At 43.3% G+C, this 20,713-nt stretch overlaps 3 protein-coding genes across 6 annotated transcripts; 2 read left to right on the top strand and 1 right to left on the bottom strand.

Moving 5' to 3' along the window:
• Positions 1 to 3,528: 3,528 nt before the first annotated feature.
• LOC139568336 (zinc finger protein 665-like) lies at positions 3,529 to 15,001 on the bottom strand. 3 transcript variants are annotated; one of them, XM_071390094.1, is made up of 3 exons: positions 14,707 to 15,001; positions 9,331 to 10,082; positions 3,529 to 7,295 (listed from the first exon to the last, which is right to left on the bottom strand). In XM_071390094.1, exons 2-3 carry the CDS (start codon positions 10,010 to 10,012, stop codon positions 5,740 to 5,742), a joined length of 2,238 nt encoding a protein of 745 aa, XP_071246195.1. In that variant the 5' UTR covers positions 10,013 to 10,082; positions 14,707 to 15,001; the 3' UTR covers positions 3,529 to 5,739. The 3 variants fall into 3 exon arrangements, with proteins under 3 accessions (XP_071246195.1, XP_071246196.1, XP_071246194.1); XM_071390095.1 differs by lacking the exon at positions 14,707 to 15,001 and adding an exon at positions 14,652 to 14,682; XM_071390093.1 differs by lacking the exon at positions 14,707 to 15,001 and adding an exon at positions 14,376 to 14,430.
• Positions 15,002 to 15,486: 485 nt separating this feature from the next.
• On the top strand, positions 15,487 to 17,448 carry LOC139568343 (uncharacterized). The gene is made up of 8 exons (XM_071390103.1): positions 15,487 to 16,225; positions 16,313 to 16,489; positions 16,580 to 16,641; positions 16,724 to 16,810; positions 16,898 to 16,939; positions 17,008 to 17,181; positions 17,261 to 17,296; positions 17,395 to 17,448. The coding sequence occupies exons 1-7, from the start codon at positions 16,129 to 16,131 to the stop codon at positions 17,294 to 17,296; spliced, it is 675 nt and encodes a 224-aa protein (XP_071246204.1). The 5' UTR covers positions 15,487 to 16,128; the 3' UTR covers positions 17,395 to 17,448.
• Positions 17,449 to 17,533: 85 nt separating this feature from the next.
• Positions 17,534 to 19,256, top strand: LOC139568344 (putative nuclease HARBI1). Of its 2 annotated transcripts, none has more exons than XM_071390104.1 (3): positions 17,534 to 17,996; positions 18,278 to 18,389; positions 18,484 to 19,256. In XM_071390104.1, exons 1-3 carry the CDS (start codon positions 17,928 to 17,930, stop codon positions 18,852 to 18,854), a joined length of 552 nt encoding a protein of 183 aa, XP_071246205.1. In that variant the 5' UTR covers positions 17,534 to 17,927; the 3' UTR covers positions 18,855 to 19,256. The 2 variants fall into 2 exon arrangements, 1 of the variants encoding a protein (XP_071246205.1); XR_011673582.1 differs by lacking the exon at positions 17,534 to 17,996 and adding an exon at positions 18,021 to 18,181.
• The last annotated feature ends 1,457 nt before the right edge of the window (positions 19,257 to 20,713 follow it).

Raw genomic sequence — 20,713 nt, 5'->3', positions numbered from 1 at the left:
TGTATACTTCGTATGTTGGCGAATTTAGTACGACATCTGGGAACTTTTAGCATACTAACTATATTCATACTATGACAAAAAAGCATACAACATACTCAATTTAAATCACAAATAGTATGGTTAGCGCGGTTAGTATGAGTATTCGAACAAAGCACACGTTTGACTCTGTTCCATTTATTCCAGTCCAGCCATTACAATGAGCCTGACCTCCTATACCTCCTCCCACCAGCCTCCACTGGTATCCCATTATTTGATATAAATCTCATTAACATATAACTCTTCTTTAGTAAAATGTCATACACCCATGTAATTCTCTGCAGCTTCCACTTACACTCATTAAAAACCTACAATCTTCTCTTGCACCATGCCAACAGCCTGGGAGGACGGGACACCACCTCTCAACACACGCTGGAACTCTTTGAAAGTCAAATCTCGTTCACTCCCTCCCTCTCTCTCAAGACTGACACCCCTCCCTCTTTCTCTCTCACTAGACTGACACCCCTCTCTCTCGACTGAAACACTTCCCTCTCTCTAGACTGAAACCCTTCCCTCTCTCTCAAGACTGACACCCCTCCCTCTCTAGACTGACACCCCTCCCGCTCTCTCTCTATACTGACACCCCTCTCTCTCTTTCTCTAGACCGACACCCCTCCATCTCTCTTTCTCTAGACTGACATCCCTCTCTGTCTCTCTCTAGACTGACACCCCTCCCTCCCTAGACTGACACCCCTCCCTCCCTAGACTGACACCCCTCCCTCTCTCCCTCTCAAGACTGACAACCCTCCATCTCTCCCTCTCAAGACTGACACCCCTCCATCTCTCCCTCTCTAGACTGACACCCCTCCCTCTCAAGACTGACACCCCTCCCTCTTTCTAGACTGACACCCCTCTCTCCATCTCTCTCGACTGACACCCCCCCTCTCTCTCTCTAGACTGACACCCCTCCCTCCCTAGACTGACACCCCTCCCTCCCTAGACTGACACCCCTCCCTCTATCTCTCTCTCGACTGACACCCCTCCCTCTCTCTCAAGACTGACACCCCTCCCTCTCTCTAGATTGACACCCCTCCCTCTCTCTCTCTCTCTAGACTGACACCCCCCCTCTCTCTAGACTGACACCCCTACCTCTTTCTCTCTCACTAGACTGACACCCCTACCTCTTTCTCTCTCACTAGACTGACACCCCTCCTTCTTTCTCTCTCTCTATACTGACATCCCTCCCTCTTTCTCTCTCACTAGACTGACACCCCTCCCTCTCTCTCTCTAGACTGACACCCCTCCCTCTTTCTCTCTCACTAGACTGACACCCCTCTCTCTCTATCTAGACTGACACCCCTCCCCCCTCTAGACTGAAACCCTTCCCTCTCTCTAGACTGAAACCCTTCCCTCCCTCCCTCTCTCTCTCTAGACTGATACCCCTCTCTCTCTCTAGACTGATACCCCTCTCTCTCTCTAGACTGATACCCCCCTCTCTCTCTCTAGACTGAAACACTTCCCTCTCTCTAGACTGAAACCCTTCCCTCTCTCTAGACTGAAACCCTTCCCTCTCTCTAGACTGACACCCTTCCCCCTCTCTAGACTGAAACCCTTCCCTCTCTCTAGACTGAAACCCTTCCCTCTCTCTAGACTGAAACCCTTCCCTCTCTCTAGACTGAAACCCTTCCCTCTCTCTAGACTGAAACCCTTCCCTCTCTCTAGACTGATACCCCTCTCTCTCTCTAGACTGAAACCCTTCCCTCCCCCCCTCTCTCTCTAGACTGAAACCCTTCCCTCTCTCTAGACTGATACCTCTCTCACTCTCTAGACTGAAACCCTTCCCTCTCTCTAGACTGATACCTCTCTCTCTCTCTAGACTGAAACCCTTCCCTCTCTCTCTCTAGACTGACACCCTTCCCTCTCTCTCTCTCTAGACTGACACCCTTCCCTCTCTCCCTCGACTGAAACCCTTCCCTCTCTCTCTAGACTGACACCCTTCCCTCTCTCTCTAGACTGACACCCTTCCCTCTCTCCCTCTCTCTCTCTAGACTGAAACCCTTCCCTCTCTCTCTAGACTGAAACCCTCTCTCTCTAGACTGAAACCCTTCCCTCTCTCTCTCTAGACTGAAACCCTTCCCTCTCTCTCTCTAGACTGAAACCCTTCCCTCTCTCTCTAGACTGTAACCCTTCCCTCTCTCTCTAGACTGAAACCCTTCCCTCTCTCTCTAGACTGAAACCCTTCCCTCTCTCTCTAGACTGACACCCTTCGCTCTCTCTCTAGACTGAAACCCCTCCCTCTCCCTCTCTCTAGACTGAAACCCTTCCTCCCTCTCTCTCTAGACTGAAACCCTTCCCTCTCTCTCTAGACTGAAACCCTTCCCTCTCTCTCTCTAGACTGAAACCCTTCCCTCTCTCTCGACTGAAACCCTTCCCTCTCTCTAGACTGAAACCCTTCCCTCTCTCTAGACTGAAACCCTTCCCTCTCTCTCTCTAGACTGAAACCCTTCCCTCTCTCTCGACTGACACCCTTCCCTCTCTCTAGACTGAAACCCTTCCCTCTCTCTCTCTCTAGACTGACACGAAAGTCCTTTCCCATTATTGATGTGTATTCTATTAACTGTGTTGATTGTTGTGTGTGTTTTAGTGTTATCTTGTCCGTAGACTTCTTACAGTGTAAGGAAACCAGTATGTCATTTTGTTATTAGGGTGAACTAACTTTCTTGAAACTACGTCTTTGTTGATTGTAATTGTGTGTTATCATAATCTGATGGCTCATAGAAATTGTTACTTGTGTCTTTTCCACAGCAGTATAAGTGAGAAAAAAATATATATAAATCTGTACTCACAGAAATATCCTTTATGTTTGAAGGTCTTTTTAAAGCAGCGGTCAGAGGAAACGGCTGTGTTTCTGTGACAGCCTTCGTCAGACATCACAACTTAAAGAACAGCCTTTCCGGTTTATATATATGCCTTTTAACCCCGGCAGCCTAAGACTTTTTGTTACTGTATACTTTAGAGTTGAGCACGCCAGTTCCTCATTCTAGTACGAGTGATGTGCAATGTGATGGTTGATGCTGCCTCTCTCATAGCTACAGTAATATTGGTTTACACCTCAAATGTTGCATTGATATCGACTGTATGCAGATATGACCTGTATTTACTGTTTGTCTGATGTTCTCATTCATACAGGAGCGAGACGTGACTATTGTGGATCCTCTGGGGAGCCTCAACAACGTCATGAAGCTGACGAGGCAGAGAAGAGTCTCTCGATTCCCACCGGGGACCAGTATGAAATATTGTGAAAAATGTATGCACTCACTACTGTAAGTCACTTTGGATAAGCGTCTGCTAAATGACTTAAATGTAAATTGTAAGCCTGACCTCTGCTCTGTCTGTGGGGAAATGCTTTGCTCAATCAACCCATCTTAAAGTACACCAGCGCACACAAGAGAAGACATACGTTTGCGATAGACACCATTGAAAATGCACGTGAATTTTGTAATGATTTGGGGGTGAAGGGGGTCACTAGGTACTTACACATCCATAAATCACTTACACTCCTCATCTTATTTAATGTAAGCCTGCTGAAATGTATACATATACACAATGTCAGTTCACGCCAGTCAAACTCAATCAAGCCCAGATAAAGTATTTGAAATTATGTTAACAATGTAATACTAAGTATGTCTAAGCAATGTAAAATACAAATAAAAGCTTGTTCATCACAGAATTGTTATCAGTAATTATGAGCTATCTTTTGCCATGTGCTTTCATTCTTTAATTGTGTCTGCATGTATGTGTGTATGTGCATACATGCATGTTTGCGTGTGTGGTTGCGTGTACATGCATGTGTGGTGCAATGCATACATATGTGTGCGTGTTCTCTGATATATACAGGTAACTGCCAAAATAAAGGAAACACTAAATGAGGCCAGGTATATAGAAAGCAGGTGCTTCCGCAGGTGTGGTGTTCTGAGTTAATTAACATCATATAAAAATGACTATTATTTTGGCTACAAGAGATCTCTGTGACTTTGATAGAGGGGTCTCCAAGGAGCACGGGGGGTTTTAAAGCGTGTGTGTATGTGTCAGTCATCAGATCACAACCGAATTGAACACTTTATGGGAGATTCTGGAGTGGCGCCTGAGAGAGCGTTTTCCCACAACTATCAACAAAACACAAATGATGTAGTTTCTGGTGGAAGAACGGTGTCGCATCCCTCCAATAGAGTTCCAGACATTTGTAGAATCTATGTCAAGGTGCAGTGAAGATGTTCTGGTGGCCGCAAAGCTTCATGTTGGTGTTTACTCTATTTTACCTGTATATGTACTACTACTACTGTTCTCTACTTACATAAACAATGTATATAACAACATATTTATACAAACATATAGAATCAAGAGGACTGTAGCCTAGGGCTTTAACATGCCCTAGACCTAGGCTACACAGGTTACCTATAACATCATTTCACTTGTGACCTATAAAACAGATTTCAGATAAGACATGTCTTTTCATTTAATTACACCTTTAAACTTCACATTTTACCCTGGTTAGTTTCATTGATAAAGATGTATGTCTTGCAATAAAGGAGTTTATCTCAGATGCTCACATGAGATCTGCATGAAGATTTAAGTTACCATGGCAACAAATGTAGTCCTAAATATTCTGAAATAACTTAACCATATTGGTAAAGGAATATAAGGACTTGAAATTGGCACGGTGGAATTGACTCGTGCTTTACTGTGACTGGGAGCAGTGGGGTGTTCCAGAGCCCAGGATCCTTAAATTAAACCCTTTGATCTCTTAAATCAGGGGTTTATTTTGAAAGCTAAACATGAATATGTGCTGCTGGTTTCAAGTTAATGACACTGTGCCAATTTCAAGTCTAAATTTGTCTAAAAAAAATGATACTTCAGAATATTTAGGACAGTAACTCAATGAATCTGCCATCTGGAACAGCCCCCAGGGGAGGGGCAAGTGTTGGGTGAAGTTGCCCCTAGATGCTGATCTTGTAGCATTTTCGCCAATAATGCTTAATAATAGGATTTGGGGAGGAGAACCTGATCCTACACCTGTCAGGTGTGTATGTATAAAACACAACACTGTGATTTCAGACAATTTAAAGCCACAAATCCTTGTTTTGTGATTCAGTCCAATGCGGAGGAAACATATAACCAGTCTCAAAAACCGTAGTAACCACTCTCAAAACCCACAGTAACCACTCTCAAAACCCACAGTAACCACTCTCAAAAACCACAGTAACCACTCTCAAAACCCACAGTAACCACTCTCAAAAACCACAGTAACCACTCTCAAAAACCACAGTAACCACTCTCAAAAACCATAGTAACCACTCTCAAAAACCACTCTGTGCTCCCAATTCCTCTGGGTGGAAAGGAAATTAGGGATAACTAGCCAGTTGCACAACTAAATGCCTTCAACCTTCCGCATCTAAACCCTCTGAATCACAGAGGTGCTGGGGGGCTGCCTTAATCCACGTCATATGTGCCCAGGGAGCAGTTGTTGGTTGGGGCTAACTGGCTAGCTCAAGGGCAAAACAGCAGATTTTTTCCCTAACCTTTGGCTCGGGGATTCGAACCAGCGATCTTTCGGTTACCGGCCAAACGCACTTAACCGCCAGGCTACCTACCGCCCTCTGGGTTTTTCTGCGTGTGTGTGTGTTTGTGTCTCTCTCTCTCTGGGGGTTAGATTGTAAGTATAACAACAAATTGATGTCTTCTGCAAGTTAAACAAGTTCTTCTCTATTCATAGACAGAGCTGGAATCGTCTTGAGGCCATTCAGCACAGAGTACATCACCTGCAGGATGTCCATGTCCCTTCTTATGTTTCAACATGGCTACTAAATAGGTGAATGTCTCCCTGCATATATCACAGCTGTAAGGCTTCTCTCCAGTGTGAGTGCGCTTGTGTACAGCCAGTGCGTCGGTTCGGGAAAACCTCTTCCCACACTGATCACAGGCGTGAGGCTTCTCTCCAGTATGAGTTCTCTTGTGTGCAGCCAGGTTTTGTGACCGACTGAAGCTCTTCCCACAGACAAAGCATGGGTAAGGTTTCTCCCCAGTGTGTGTTCGCTGGTGAATCACCAAAGAATTGTACTGAGAAAACCTCTTTCCACATTGATCGCAGACGTAAGGCAGCTCTCCGGTGTGCACACGCTGGTGTGTTGTTAAACCTTGGCGGAATATGAAGCTCCTGTCACAGTCGGAGCAGTGGTACGGTTTCACTCCTTGGTGTATCTTCATGTGCGTTCTGAAGTTGCTTGGATGGTTGAAGGTCTTCCCGCACAGGTCGCAGACAATGGACTTGTCTTTACTGTGCCTTTTCTGGTGTTTCTTCAGATATATCGGATGAGAGAAACAATGCCCACACTCAGAGCAGCGGTAAGTTCTCTCCCCCCGGTCGTGGGTCAGCTGGTGAAATTTAAGATTACCTTTTGTAGTAAAAGACGCTCCACATTTATTGCAGTGGAAGGGTCTTTCGGCAGTGGGCTTGTGTTTATGTTTGTGTGCTTTCAGTAAACTGGCGTGAATGAACCGCATTCCGCAGACGGAACATTGGAATGGTTTTTCTTCAGTATGCATTCTCATATGGAAATTAAAGGATGCCGAAATACAAAACTTCTTCTCGCAGAATAGGCATTGGTAAGGCCTTTCTGCAGCAGGCATGTGTGTTTGCTCGTGGGCTTTTAGAGTGGATTTCTGAGCAAAACTTTTCTTGCACTTGGAGCATTGGAATGGTTTCTCTCCTGTGTGTTTTCTTTGATGGTTTTTGAAGGTTGATAAAAAACTGTAGCTCTTCCCGCAGTCAGAGCAGTGGTAAGACCTTTCTGCGGGAGGCTCATGTACCATTTTCTCATGTATTTTTCGATAGTGGTTCTTTGCAAAACCTTTCCCACACTTGGAGCATTGGAATAGTTTATTTTCGGTGTGGGTGCTTTGATGGATTTTCAAGCTTGATAAAACACTGAAACTCTTTCCGCAGTCAGAGCAGTGGTGAGGTTTCTTCCCAGTGTGCATCTGCTGGTGAATCTTAAGAGTCATTTTTTGACTGAAAGTCTCCCCACACTGTGAGCAGCGGTAAGGTTTCTCTCTTGTATGGATTCTTCTGTGCATTTTGAGTGTCGCTGGACAACCGAAAGTCTTCCCACACTCAGAGCAGCAGTGGTGTGGTTTCTTCCCTGTATGTCTCTGCGGTTGTTTATTGAGGTGTTTTGATGTGGGCAGACTCCAGTCTGTGTTGTCAGCATGAGGTTGTTGTTGAGGCTCCCCAGAAGATCCATGGTTGCCACGTCTCTCTCCTGTGTGAACAAGACAAACAAACAGTGAATACAGTTTGTCCAACAGAAGAAAGTGACATCATATTGAGGTATTACAGTCCCTTCCAAAAGTATTCACACCCCTTGATTTTTTCCATGTTGGTTGTGTTACAGCCTGAATTTACACACATATACCCCATAATATCAAGGTGTAATTATCTTTTTAGAGATTTTTACAAATTAATAAAAAATTAAAAGGTTAAATGTCTTCACCATGTTGTTTCAGTCAACCCATTTGTTATGGCAAACCTAATTAAGTTCAGGAGTATAATTTTTTCAATTTTTATAAAACAAACCTTGAATAACCCTTGGAGCCTGGTGAAGTTATTAAATACACTTTGGATGGTGTATCAATAAACCCAGTCACTACAAATATAAAGGCGTCTTTCCTAACGCGGTTGCCGGAGAGGAAGGAAACTGCTCGGGAATTAAAGACTAATGGCTGTGATAGGAGAAAACAGAGTGAAAAATAGGGAGCCTGTACAAGGCTCTGCATCTGTCCTCGTGCTCCTAGACCTTACTGCCGCTTTTGACACCGATCACCAGATTATTTTGGAGAGATTGGAAACCCTAGTTGGTCTAACATGGACAAGTTCTTGCTTGATTGTCAGAAAGATATAATTTAGTCTCTGTGGATGGTTTGTCCTCTGACAAATCAATTGTAAGTTTCGAGGTGTTCCTCAAGGTTCTGTTTTAGGACCATTATTTATTCTACTTCTTGGTGATGTTATTCGGAAACACAAATGGCAACTTTCACTGCTATGCGGACAACAAATAGCTGTAAATTTTGATGAAACATGTTGAAGCACCAAAATTGCTTACCCTGAAAGCAGATGGCAGCAAATCTTTAACTTTTAAACTGTGACAAAATGAAGATGCTAGTTCTAGGTCCCAAGAAACAAAGAAATCTGCTGTTTGATCTGACAATTAATATTGATGGTTGTACAGTCGTCTCAAATAAAACGGTTGGACCTCAGCGTTACTCTAGACCCTGACATTTATTTTGATGAACATAGAAAAAATATTTAAAGGGCAGCTTTTTTCCCCCCATCTTTGTAACATTGCTACCCAGATAAGTTACTGCTGCTAACCACTGTGGTGTAAATGTAATATTCATTATATACTATACTGTTTAATTAGACATACTATGCTGTTTTACTTAGAGATTTGTCCATTGTTATATGTTAGTATTTTTACTGATACAGGCTAGTCTTGTGTGACTTAGTCATTAATCTGAGCGTACAGATTTATGAGCTGCTTGGGTGCAACCGCAGTATGCAACCTCCTATGTTTACGATTGGCAGGAATTTAGCTGTGTGGGAAGTGCAGGGAGGAACAGAGAATGGTGGCGATATCAGCTATCTTGATCTACATAGACAAGCTAAATTACTTTTTACAACTCTGTTCCCAGGGCCTGATTCTGCACATCTGCTAACTGTCACAAAGATAAAGGGATGTACTTATTTTAAGAGGAGATAGACAACTTTGTTCATTGAGCTTTCAACTCTTAACTATTCTTAGTGATGGTTGATTGCTTCATTTTTGCAAATCTTATACTAAATTGTTTTAAAAATAATAATCTGCCGTCTCTCTTCCTATAGAATTTCTGCGACACCACAGCTGCTAGAATCTTGACTAGAACCAAAAAAATAACTATCATATTACTCCAGTGATAGATAGCCTCTCTACACTGACTTCCTGTTAAGGCTAGGCAATGGAATGATGTGAGAGAGGATAGACAGAGAGAAGGGGCAGAGGCAGAGAGAGAGAGGTAGAGTGATGTGCGAGAGGGAGAATAGCCAGAGAGAAGGGGTAGAGAGAGAGAGGTAATGGAGTGATGTGAGAGGTAAGAGGGGTGCATTGCATGTCACTGTGCTCTATGTTTAACGATTCTACAATGAAAAAATGTATTGATGCAACTTATAAAACGTTGATATCAGACTGCACTGTAATGTTAGACAACAACACTTCACAATGGTATTTAGAACCAAAACAAAACATATCCTGCTGCACTTACTTTGATGAATCACGTCTCCTTCCTCCTCCTCCTCGTCTCCTCCTCCAGCAGTTCCGCTCAACCCTGGTGTTTTCCTGCAGTCGACCAGCCGCACAGACACCCTCTTCAGACCCAGCAGTAAGGCATTACCAGGAGAGGACAGAGAGGGGGCCCCACTCACTCTCTTCTCCGGTGTGTGTCTCTCTGGAGCTGGCTCCACCTCCAGCCCTTTGCTACGCAACAAATCCCTGTCCTCCTCATCCCATTCTTCATCGCAGTCTACAGCATCCTCGTCATCAAAGGATTGGCTGGGACTCATGGGTTCCCCCTCCAGCCTTTTGCTAGGTAACCAATCCATGTCCTTCTGGTTCCCTTCTTCATCACGGTCTACAGCATTATCATCAATGGATTGGCTGGGACTCAAAGGTGCACCACTACCATCCTCCTGTATCTTTCTGATGTCCTCTTTCAGTTGGAGTAACCAAGACATTCCCTGCTCCTCCGATTCCATTGAATCTGCATTTTCCCAAAGTTCCTCCAGGATTTTACGGCACAATGAGTGATGGTGATTCTTTCCTTGAACATCGGAGCCATCCTTAACACCTATTCCACTGCGTTCACACAGGCAGCGTAAATTGTCGTTGGTTAAAGTGTATAAACTCTGTTCCATTTCATCCATCAACGTTTCCCTCTCTCCACTCATATTGTCCTGCTCACGTGGCAACAACAGCAATGAAGTCAATGTCAAGACAGATATAGTCCAGTTAGATGACCTGTAATGAAAGATTAGAACACATTAACGATTGCATCTGTCATTTCACCCTAAGATTTTGCTTCTTTTTACTTTGAGTGTTAAATTGGTTTAGGAATATTCAGTTATGTTTAAATTAAATATTAATGTTGGTATAGTCATAAAATGACATGAAAAAGCTATGCATGTCAAGATGACATGGTGGTTTACATCTAGGTGAGCTGGCCAGCCGCATTCTGCTTTTAAGGTTGATAGCTGATATGCTAGGGAGCCACAATGAAATGATCACTAAATAGCTAGCTAGCTATTGGACAATAGATTTCAAGGTCGAATACCACTTACATCTAGCCAGCTGGTAATTATGAAGCTAAATGTTTGCTAAATCTAGCTAGTAATCTTGTCTGCACTGCCATTGTTGGACTGGAAACAGGTTAAGTGTGTACAGGACATTTAGTACAGCTGTAGAGGTCAACAGGAAATAACTATCTATAAGATTAATTAATGTTTTAAACCCCTTTTTCTGGAATTTTTCTTTCAGCATAAACCTGCTCTCCCCCATCAGTACAAGGAGATGGTCGAGGGGGAACCAGCAACACTTCAGGTATTTTGTCTTTCAGCATAAACCTGCTCTCCCCCATCAGTACAAGGAGATGGTCGAGGGGGAACAAGCAACACTTCAGGTATTTTGTCTTTCAGCATAAACCTGCTCTCCCCCATCAGTACAAGGAGATGATCGAGGGTGAACAAGCAACCCTTCAGGTATTTGTCTTTCAGCATAAACCTGCTCTCCCCCATCAGTACAAGGAGATGATCGAGGGTGAACAAGCAACCCTTCAGGTATTTGTCTTTCAGCATAAACCTGCTCTCCCCCATCAGTACAAGGAGATGATCGAGGGTGAACCAGCAACACTTCAGGTATTTTGTCTTTCTACTGCCCTCTTAGGCCTGACTCCCCCCTATCTGAGATATCTACTGCAGCCCTCATCCTCCACATACTACACCCGTTCTGCCAGTCACATTCTGTTAAAGGTCCCCAAAGCACACACACCCCTGGGTCGCTCTTCTTTTCAGTTCGCTGTACCTAGCAACTGGAACGAGCTGCAACAAACACTCAAACTGGACAGTTTTATCTCAATGTCTTCAGTCAAAGACTCAATCATGGACAATCTTTTTGACCGTTGTGGATGTGGCTGCTTTGCGTGATTATTGTTGTCTCTACCTTCTTGCCCTTTGTGCTGTCGTCTGGTTCCAATAATGTTTGTACCATGTTGTTTTGCTACCATGTTGTGTTGTCATGTGTTGCTGCCTTGCTATGTTGTTGTCATAGGTCTCTCTTTATGTAGCGTTGTGTTGTCTCTCTTGTCGTGATGTGTTTTGTCCTATATTTATATGTTACTTATTTTTAATCCCAGCAGGTCTTTTGCCTTTTGGTAGGACGTCATTGTAAATAAGAATTTGTTCTTAACTGACCTGCCTAGTTAAATAAAGGTTAAATAAAAAAAAATATGGGTTAATTAATGTTATTTCTGGTATGCAAGGTTTGAATGTCTTGTCTATTATAGTCTGCTTTCCTCTTTTAATTGTCTGGAGCCTGGTGTTGTTGTGGTCAAGGAGTTTTCACTCAGATGGAACCAGGCTTCAGCTGCTGTGCAACGTTGACGTCCTTCCTCCCAGAGATGTGAAAGCATCCCCTGGACTGGACACACCCCGGCAAACATATTGAGAAGATCAGGACTTTTGCAGTGATGCCATGGACATTACATGTCCTGCTCCAAGCAAGACAGAAATATGCTCTCAGGCTAGATTCCTTTGTCCATATCATAACCTTTAGTGCTTGAAGTTAATACAGGAAGGCTGTATAGTTTAACACCATCTGTTCTAATTCACAAAACAGTAATTCAATAAGATCTAAATGCATATGCAAATGCTGCCAAATGGTTTTATTCATGTAGTATTCACTGTTCCACGATTCGCCTGCAAAATCATCCTGTTGTCCTGCATGTGGGTATTTTATATGTGGCCACCCTAAGCATGTGTCTGTACAGTTTCGCTCTGCTGCGTGCAGTAAACAGACACACGAAAGCAATTGATGTTGAATTCATCGATGGGAGCGGATCAGGCTGTAATTTCATAAAGTAAATGACTCAACTGTTGACTCATTTATACTCGCTTGTGTGACCTATTAGTAGTCATTTATACTCGCTTGTGTGACCTATTAGTAGTCATTTATTGAGATAATTTGAGATAATGTTGAGATAATAACTTGAGATAATGTTCAGAGAATACATTTTGGCAAAAGTGTTAATTTTCTTATTTTTTACCCACCTTTTCACCCCAATTTTGTTTATATCCAATTACGATCGAGTCATGAATCCTCCGAAACATGACCCGCCAAACAGCGCCCCTAAACACGCCAGCCACACCAATGTGTCAGAGGAAACACTGTTCAGCTGACAACCGAAGTGGCGGGCCACAAAGAGCCACTAGAGCACGATGAGACCCGGGTTTGAACCAAGTAACAGCTTTGTATCAACATTAAATCTTACTAAAATCTGTTCATATACACCCCCAGGAAGAATGACACTTGTCAATTCTGACAAGCGGGCACTTAGATATGATAATTTTCATAACCTGGTTCACCAACTACTTCGCAGACAGAGTTCAGTGTGTCAAATCGGAGGGCCTGTTGTCCGGACCTCTGGCAGTCCCTATGGGGGTACCACAGGGTTCAATTCTCGGGCCGACTCTTTTCTCTGTATATATCAACGATGTCGCTCTTGCTGCGGGTGATTCCCTGATCCACCTCTACGCAGACGACACCATTCTGTATACATCTGGCCCGTCTTTGGACACTGTTAACTAACCTCCAAATGAGCTTCAATGCCATACAACACTCCTTCTGTGGCATCCAACTGCTCTTCAACGCTAGTAAAACCAAATGCATGCTTTTCAAACGTTCGCTGCCTGCACCCGCCCACCTGACCAGCATCACTACTCTGGACGGTTCTGACCTAGAATATGTGGACAACTACAAATACCTAGGTGTCTGGCTAGACTGTAAACTCTCCTTCCAGACTCATATCAAACATCTCCAATCCAAAATCAAATCTAGAATCGGCTTTCTATTTCGCAACAAAGCCTCCTTCACTCACACCGCCAAACTTACCCTAGTAAAACTGACTATCCTACCGATCCTTGACTTCGGCGATGTCATCTACAAAATAGCTTCCAATACTCTACTCAGCAAACTGGATGCAGTCTATCACAGTGCCATCCGTTCTGTTACCAAAGCCACTTATACCACCCACCACTGCGACCTGTATGCTCTAGGCGGCTGGCCCTCGCTACATATTCGTCGCCAGACCCACTGGCTCCAGGTCATCTATAAGTCTATGCTAGGTAAATCTCCGCCTTACCTTAGCTCACTGGTCACGATAACAAAACCCACCCGTAGCACGCGCTCCAGCAGGTATATCTCACTGGTCGTCCCCAAAACCAGCACCTCCTTTGGCAGCCTTTCCTTCCAGTTCTCTGCTGCCAGTGACTTGCAAAAATTGATCTAGCTGGAGACTTACATTTCCCTCACTAACTTTAAACATCAGCTATCTGAGCAGCTAACCGATCGCTGCAGCTGTACATAGGTCATCTGTAAATAGCCCACCAAATCTACCTACCTCATCCCCATATTGTTTTTATTTACTTTTCTGCTCTTTTGCACACCAGTAACACTACTTGCACATCACCTGCTCATCTATCACTCCAGTGTTAATCTGCTAAATTGTAATTACTTCGCTACTATGGCCTATTTATTGACTTACCTCCTCACGCCATTTTTCTATTGCGTTATTGACTATACGCTTGTTTATTCCATGTGTAACTCTGTGTTGTTGTTTGTGTCGCACTGCTTTGCTTTATCTTGGCCAGGTCGCAGTTGTAAATGAGAACTTGTTCTCAACTAGCTTACCTGGTTAAATCAAAACATATATAAAAAATAAAAATAGAATGTTTGGGAATGATGTAGAATAAGGCATTTGTGAAAATTCCTAAGCAATATATTCGGCTGGTGTTGCGTGTTGGTAAATCCATCAACTATTCTGCATCCGGCGCACACAGACCAGTGTGCTCTGAAATCCGAGTAGATAGCCAGAGTGACTTTAACGAACGCTAGAGACATGCTAACTGGATAACAGTTGTTCAAGTTCAGCATAGCTAGCTAGCAAAGCGAATCACATTTCTTGCTAGCTAACCAAATGACACCTGGATCTAGTTGTAACCACCGAAAAACGATATGAGGGGTTAAAAGTCGGTCACTCACCCACTCCTCCAATGACATGACATCCTCCCAGCAGCTAGCTAATATGAGGCTCTGTGCTTTAAGCTTGCCACATAAACAGATACACTAGCCTATTAGCCACGTCATAACTGACTTGTGATCATTGCCCTTGCTAGTTTGATTGTATTGACATAACCAGTTACATTCGTCCGTTTTTGTCCAAAATATTGAGTAATTGAAACGGTGCATTCCGAATATAGGCAACAAACAATGTACCGTACCAGGCCAGCTGTGATTTACAGAACATTTGTTACCTACCAGGTACAGTAGAAAGGCTAGCTAGCTAACATGACCAAGTGGGAAAGAAGTATACCTCGTGACTTTCGCTTGATGTTCCTTCGATAACGTTGTTTTGAGATCAGTTTTAAGCTGTATTTTGGAGATTGAAAGTAGAATATCCCACAATGTTGGAAGACTAATCTAGTTAGGGCTAGCTCCTCATTCTTTGCTTGGTTCCAGTGTATGCTATGCCCGTTATCAAACACAGACCAGGCCAATCGAGTATCGATATATCAATGGTAAACTCTATGGCTAGAGCAGTTGTGGCTGATGGTGCTTCACGAAATCTCACTTCAGGATACATTTTTGGTGCATTTAGAATGTTCTCAGGCAAATGTAAATTGTGGGGGGAAAAAATATTTTTGAAGTTCAGATTAGCTTTTTCCAGAGGATAAGCCCCTCCCACTGATAGAGCGAAGGCTAGAGAAACAAAGACTAATTAGGTTCTGCAAATATATATGAACTGTCACAGAAGCAGACTGTGGCCTTATCCACACATACTAATTGTTCTTACTTTATGAAATATAAATTCCTCTTTTCGCCGTTCCACTCTGCACCAGGTGTTTTCCTAAAGTCGACCAGCCGCACAGACACACTCTTCAGACCTGGCAGTAAGAAACTACCGGTAGAGGTGCGATCTGGGAGGGTGGATGGAGATATGCTAGGTTTGTCCTCGTGACCCCAGAAAGTATTCTACATAGAGATTATCATTCGACCAAACATTTGATTACTTTAGTCTATTTAATCTTTATTTAGCTAATCATGTTAGTCTCGTTGAGATAAAAAATAAATAAAAAATGTAATAGAGACCAGGGGCCTGTTGCACAAAAGTAGAATTAAGACATCCGGGATAAATGACTCAGCTGAGCTCAATGAAGCCAAAACATGTGCGTCCAGGCTTAATTGGTTGCACAAAGACCAAGCCAGGATGAGCAGACACGGATTCATTAAGCCAGGTGAAACCAATCCTGGATAGGTGCGCGCTCACGGCTCACTCAAATAGACCCCGCCACAGATCACAGATTAACTGATTTACCATGGCAACTAGAGCCGCGTACTTTTCCCCGTCGGAAGCACAAATCCTCATGGAGGCATACGAGGAGGTAAAAGATATAATTAAGAAGAAAGGCAACACCGCCACAGTGATAAAGCAAAGAGAAAAAGCGTGGCAAAGTATTGCAGACCGCCTGAATGTGTAAGTAGTGCACAATTACACACTCACCGCTCCGCTGAAACATCACAATTACAATTCAAATATTTAATTCACATCTCCAAAAATGCAGTTGTACTGTAATTATGAAACGGTTAAATTTTTAATTGAAATGCACTGCAGATATGAGTGAAATTGTGTAAAGTAACTCCATCACACTGTATAAAGCTATGATAAATTTTTTGATATTTTTACTGAAAACAAGACAAAAATACCAAGTAATTTTTTGCAGTGTGACTCCATTAAATGTGTGTGTGTGTGTGTGTGTGTAGATTAAACATGAACGGGCCAAAACGGACATGGCAGCAGGTCAAAATCAAATACAAGAACATTCTGCAGAATGGTATGGTCCCTGACTAATATTTAACAAAGCACAAGCATATATTGTACCCAGAAGGTGCCTGCTCACACATTGTCTGTACTGTTTTAGCAGTGAAAAAGAATACCCACAGACAAGGCACGGGTGGTGGGTCACCAAAGGCTGACCTTACCCCAGCAGAGGACATGGCCTTGGAGCTAAATAAAGGCAGGCCCGTCTTAGAGGGGATCCCTGGGGGGAAAGAGACGAGCATAGGTTCCTCCCAAGATGCCACCCGCTTCATTCAAGGTATGTCCTTCCATCTCTACATGGGATACAACCACATTCATATTGAATCAATTTGGACTGTCTGACTTTGGTTTACCTATTGCCTTGCAGTGTCTGGCAGCACTGTGTTCCTGTTAGAGCCACCAGCACAAGCACCAGACGATGCTGATCCAGTGAGTACTCCATCAAAGGCATACTGTAGGCCTGGCATGTCTTGTCTACTAGCTTCAATATGAATCCGATTAAATGTGATAGGGTGAAGGCCCCAGTGCAGCAGCAACAGCACATGATGGAGACGATGATGAGGAGGAGACCATCTCTCTGGATTCCAGAAGGCATGAGGTATCATGTTAAGACTGTGAAAGTACTATTTACTCTACAATGGTGAGGAGTCCTCATCAAAATCAAAAAATCTAATTTCTTTTACAGGACCCAGATGCTATACAGTGGGAAAACCAGCCTGGCAACATAGTGCGTATTAATAAAAGGACACCACATCCTGCCAAATTCCAGCTGCGCTAATTGTATTGTGTTCACAGAGCTCACAAGCTATCAGAAAGTTGTATGGCAACCACCTCCGGCGCCAAATAGAACTGGCAGACATAGACATTCAGTACAAGAAGAAAAAGATGGAAAATCTTGCACTGGAGTCCGAAATAAAAAAGAGGACAATTAGGAAACTGGACCTTGAAATAAAAAAACTTGAGAGGGAGGTGAGATATGCCTTCAATGTACACTGTATGCTAACTGTAACACAAATGTATTAATCATTATTTTTCTTTCCTCCCCCAGCTCCAAGAAGATGACACAGCTCAAAATAAAAATTAGGTATATTCTCGTAAAGTCAAGTGAGCCATGACATATGAGCTCTTATTGTGAGCACACAGGACGGTGGCATCTTTCTAAGGTTTTTTTTATTTTCCCAGCAATCAGTACAACCAAGTCATCGTTATAAGGCATCGCCCTCTTTTGCCCACCCCCCCAGCACCAGGTGTGGCCACTAGCCTTGGTATGAAGGCTAGTGGCCACACACCAGGTGTGGCCACTAGCCTTGGTATGAAGGCCCAAAATTGTGTGTTCCTTTCTGCTCTGACAATGGCATGCCCATTCGTGCGAGATGTGGTGGATGAAGAAGCACTTGTGCTGAGGAGAGCCTTCAGGCGAGAAAGGGTCTTCAGGGACCGGTTGGACCCACTGGCCTTCCCTGATGACCATCTATATGAAAGATACAGATTTTCTGCAGATGGCATCAGGTATCTATGCAGACTACTGGGTCCCAGGATTAAGCACCGCACTGCACGGAGCCATGCACTGAGTGTGGAGCAAATGGTTTGTGTGGCCTTGCGCTTTTTTGCTAGTGGAGCCTTCCTGTACTCAGTGGGGGATGCAGAACAGCTGAACAAGGCCACAATTTGCCGCACAATAAGGAGTGTGTGTCTGGCTATCAAAGCATTAGCAGATGTCTTCATCTCCTTCCCTGGCCACAGAAGACTCTGTGACATCAAAGAGGAGTTCTATAGGATTGCAGGTAAGAGGATCTACAAATTACAGGACAACTGTTAACACATAGTAGGATACTCATTACTTTGTGTGACAGGTTTCCCCAATGTCATTGGTGCAGTGGACTGCACACACATAAGGATAAAAGCCCCCTCAGGTGCCCATGAGGCCGATTTTGTGAATAGGAAATCCTTTCACAGCATTAATGTTCAGGTGAACATAACTTTTTGATATTGTCCATTGACGAACACTCTGCATTGCCAGTGATGTGCATTGATTGGTGTAATATTCCTCATCTTATGATTTCAGATGGTCTGCAATGCTGACTGTGTGATCAGCAATGTTGTGGCAAAATGGCCTGGCTCAGTCCATGACTCCAGAATCTTTCGGGCCTCTGAAATCTATCAGTGCCTATCACAAGGTAAGCCACACAACCCCTATTTATAACCATCATGGCTGTGTCAAGAATATCACTGTGTTTATGAGGTAGTAATGATGAGATTTTGTGTTGACAGGTGAATTCTCTGGTGTGTTGCTGGGAGACAGGGGGTATGGCTGCCAGCCTTTTCTCCTGACACCTTTCACAGACCCCCAGGAAGCACAGCAGGCCTACAACCATGCCCATGCCAGGACCAGGGCCAGAGTTGAAATGACCTTTGGCCTCCTGAAGGCACGCTTTCACTGCCTTCACAAATTAAGGGTCAGCCCTGTTAGGGCATGTGATATTACTGTGGCTTGTGCTGTCCTCCACAATGTGGCCTGCCTGAGGAAGGAGAGGGCCCCCAGAGTGCCACCAGCCATGGACTGGGACAATCCGGCAATCTTCCCTGATGACGACAGTGGTCGGCTGCTGAGGGACCAATATGTGTTGAATTATTTTAGTTAGTATGTGTGCTTTCAATTTTGGTTAAATATGTCCTGCGGTGGCAGAGGAATTTGGTTTTTTTTGGGTTCGTTTTTTGACGAATTTGGCCTCTTATGATGTTTGTGCGGTATACTGTGTGTAATACAAGGCTGCAGGGAGGCTACTGCATCCATTCATTTGTCTGTTCAGTTGATGTGTATGGATTTGTCCTGCATTTATTTTAGTGTGCAGACATGCAGGGTGTGTTATATACAGACCTTTGAATGTGTATGTATCATTTTGTATAATATGCTTGGATTCTGTGCTTTCCATCTTGTAGAGTCACTGTGACTTCAGTTTCGAAAGGAGCTGATGGTTTACCTGCTTTGTTTTGTCCTTATTCAATAAAGGAACATAATGTTACACATTGTGTTTTTATATTCATATGGAATGTGTATTTGTTTATATGACAGAGTACTAGGGCCACACTGAAGAAAAAGGATAAAGTCATAAATTTATGAGGCTGGTTCTTTCTGCAGAAAAGCTACATATTGTTTTTACAGTTTTGATACTTATGACAATGTGATACTTAATATTCTGGCACATCAGCATGTCTTTGTTTATGAAACCATACTGAAGTACAATTTCACGAAATGCCCCACATCTGTCATTTTAACAACTGTCCTCCTTTAAAACAACTGGTTACAATATTATGACTTGTGTTTTTTTCCCCTCTGTGGCCCTAATATTCTATCATTTTATATATAGCCTTATAGTCTATGGGAAACTGTAAATTATCTAATGATAGCAACATCATCTAAAAATCATTTTTTATCCAAAATCATTGAAATTAATGATCACAAACGTTTAAATAACAGTGGGTCTAGTTATATGTGATAACAATGTATAGTGAGCAGTGAAATAACTATTGGTTTCCATTTGTGGTGACTGCTGACTGACATTAGGGATGAGATTAAATAGATCCTGGAATTTAGCCTGGTCTGGAGCAGGCTAGCTCCACAGAATAAATCTCCATGGTAATTTATACCATAACATATCCTCCTGCCCCCTATCCATCTTTAGTGCAACCGGATTACGGATCAATTGAGCCAGGATCACCAAGATATCCTGGCTTAATCCCTTATCCTAGTTTTGTGCAACAGGCCCCAGGACCTAGTAGGATCTTATTGTGATGGACAATACATCCCAATAACTTCTCTCACCCGGGTTTCTACTGTCCAACCATTTAAAACTGGGCGCAGAGAGCAATCAAGCATTGATCCTGTTGTCTGCTATCATCTACTTTTACCTGACAGCTGTACTGAACAAAAATATAAACGCAACATGTAGTAGTGTTGGTCCCATGTTTCATGAGCTGAAATAAAATATCCCATACATTTTACAGACACAAAAAGCTAATTTCAAATATTGTGCACAATTTGTTTACATCCCTGTAAGTGAGCATTTCTTCTTTGCCAAGATAATCCATCTTCCTGACAGGTGTGGCATATCAATAAGCTGATTAAACAGCATGATCATTACACAGGTGAACCTTGTGCTGGTGACAATAAAAGGCCACTCTAAAATGTGCAGTTGTGTCACAACACAATGCCACAGATATCTAAAGTTTTGAGGGAGCGTGCAATTGGCATGCTAACTGCAGGAATGTCCACTAGAGCTAATGCCAGAGAATTTAATGTTAATTTCTCCACCATCCTCCAACGTCGTTTTAGAGAATTTGGCAGTATGTTCAACCAGCCTCACAACCGCTGACCACGTGTAACCACGCCAGCTCAGGCCCTCCACACCTAGCTTCTTCACCTGCTGGAGCGTCTGAGACACTTCAAAACTGTGTTTTGACATTGGACAATTTATCAAAAGTTATTGTCAATGGGAAGCAC

The sequence above is a fragment of the Salvelinus alpinus genome, chromosome 2 (assembly GCF_045679555.1).
Source record: "Salvelinus alpinus chromosome 2, SLU_Salpinus.1, whole genome shotgun sequence".
NCBI classification, from domain to species: domain Eukaryota; kingdom Metazoa; phylum Chordata; class Actinopteri; order Salmoniformes; family Salmonidae; genus Salvelinus; species Salvelinus alpinus.
The sequence above is the reverse complement of the archived record's forward strand: the minus strand, read 5'-3'. Positions and strand labels throughout refer to the sequence as shown.

Bases quoted from the DNA above. Each gene is read 5' to 3' on its own strand.
- LOC139568336 (XM_071390093.1), bottom strand. From the start codon at position 14,398: ATGTCATGTCATTGGAGGAGTGG. The intron at 10,083-14,375 runs GTGAGTGACCGA...CTTTCATTACAG, and splicing joins TCATGTCATTGGAGGAGTGG to GTCATCTAACTGGACTATAT. The intron at 7,296-9,330 runs GTAAGTGCAGCA...TTGTTCACACAG, and splicing joins AGGAGACGTGATTCATCAAA to GAGAGAGACGTGGCAACCAT.
- LOC139568343 (XM_071390103.1), top strand. From the start codon at position 16,129: ATGTGTGTGTGTGTGTGTGTGTGTAGATTAAACATGAACGGGCCAAAA. The intron at 16,811-16,897 runs GTATCATGTTAA...TTTCTTTTACAG, and splicing joins TGGATTCCAGAAGGCATGAG to GACCCAGATGCTATACAGTG. The intron at 17,182-17,260 runs GTGAGATATGCC...TTCCTCCCCCAG, and splicing joins TAAAAAAACTTGAGAGGGAG to CTCCAAGAAGATGACACAGC.
- LOC139568344 (XM_071390104.1), top strand. From the start codon at position 17,928: ATGTCTTCATCTCCTTCCCTGGCCACAGAAGACTCTGTGACATCAAAG. The intron at 17,997-18,277 runs GTAAGAGGATCT...TTATGATTTCAG, and splicing joins GGAGTTCTATAGGATTGCAG to ATGGTCTGCAATGCTGACTG. The intron at 18,390-18,483 runs GTAAGCCACACA...TTGTGTTGACAG, and splicing joins CTATCAGTGCCTATCACAAG to GTGAATTCTCTGGTGTGTTG.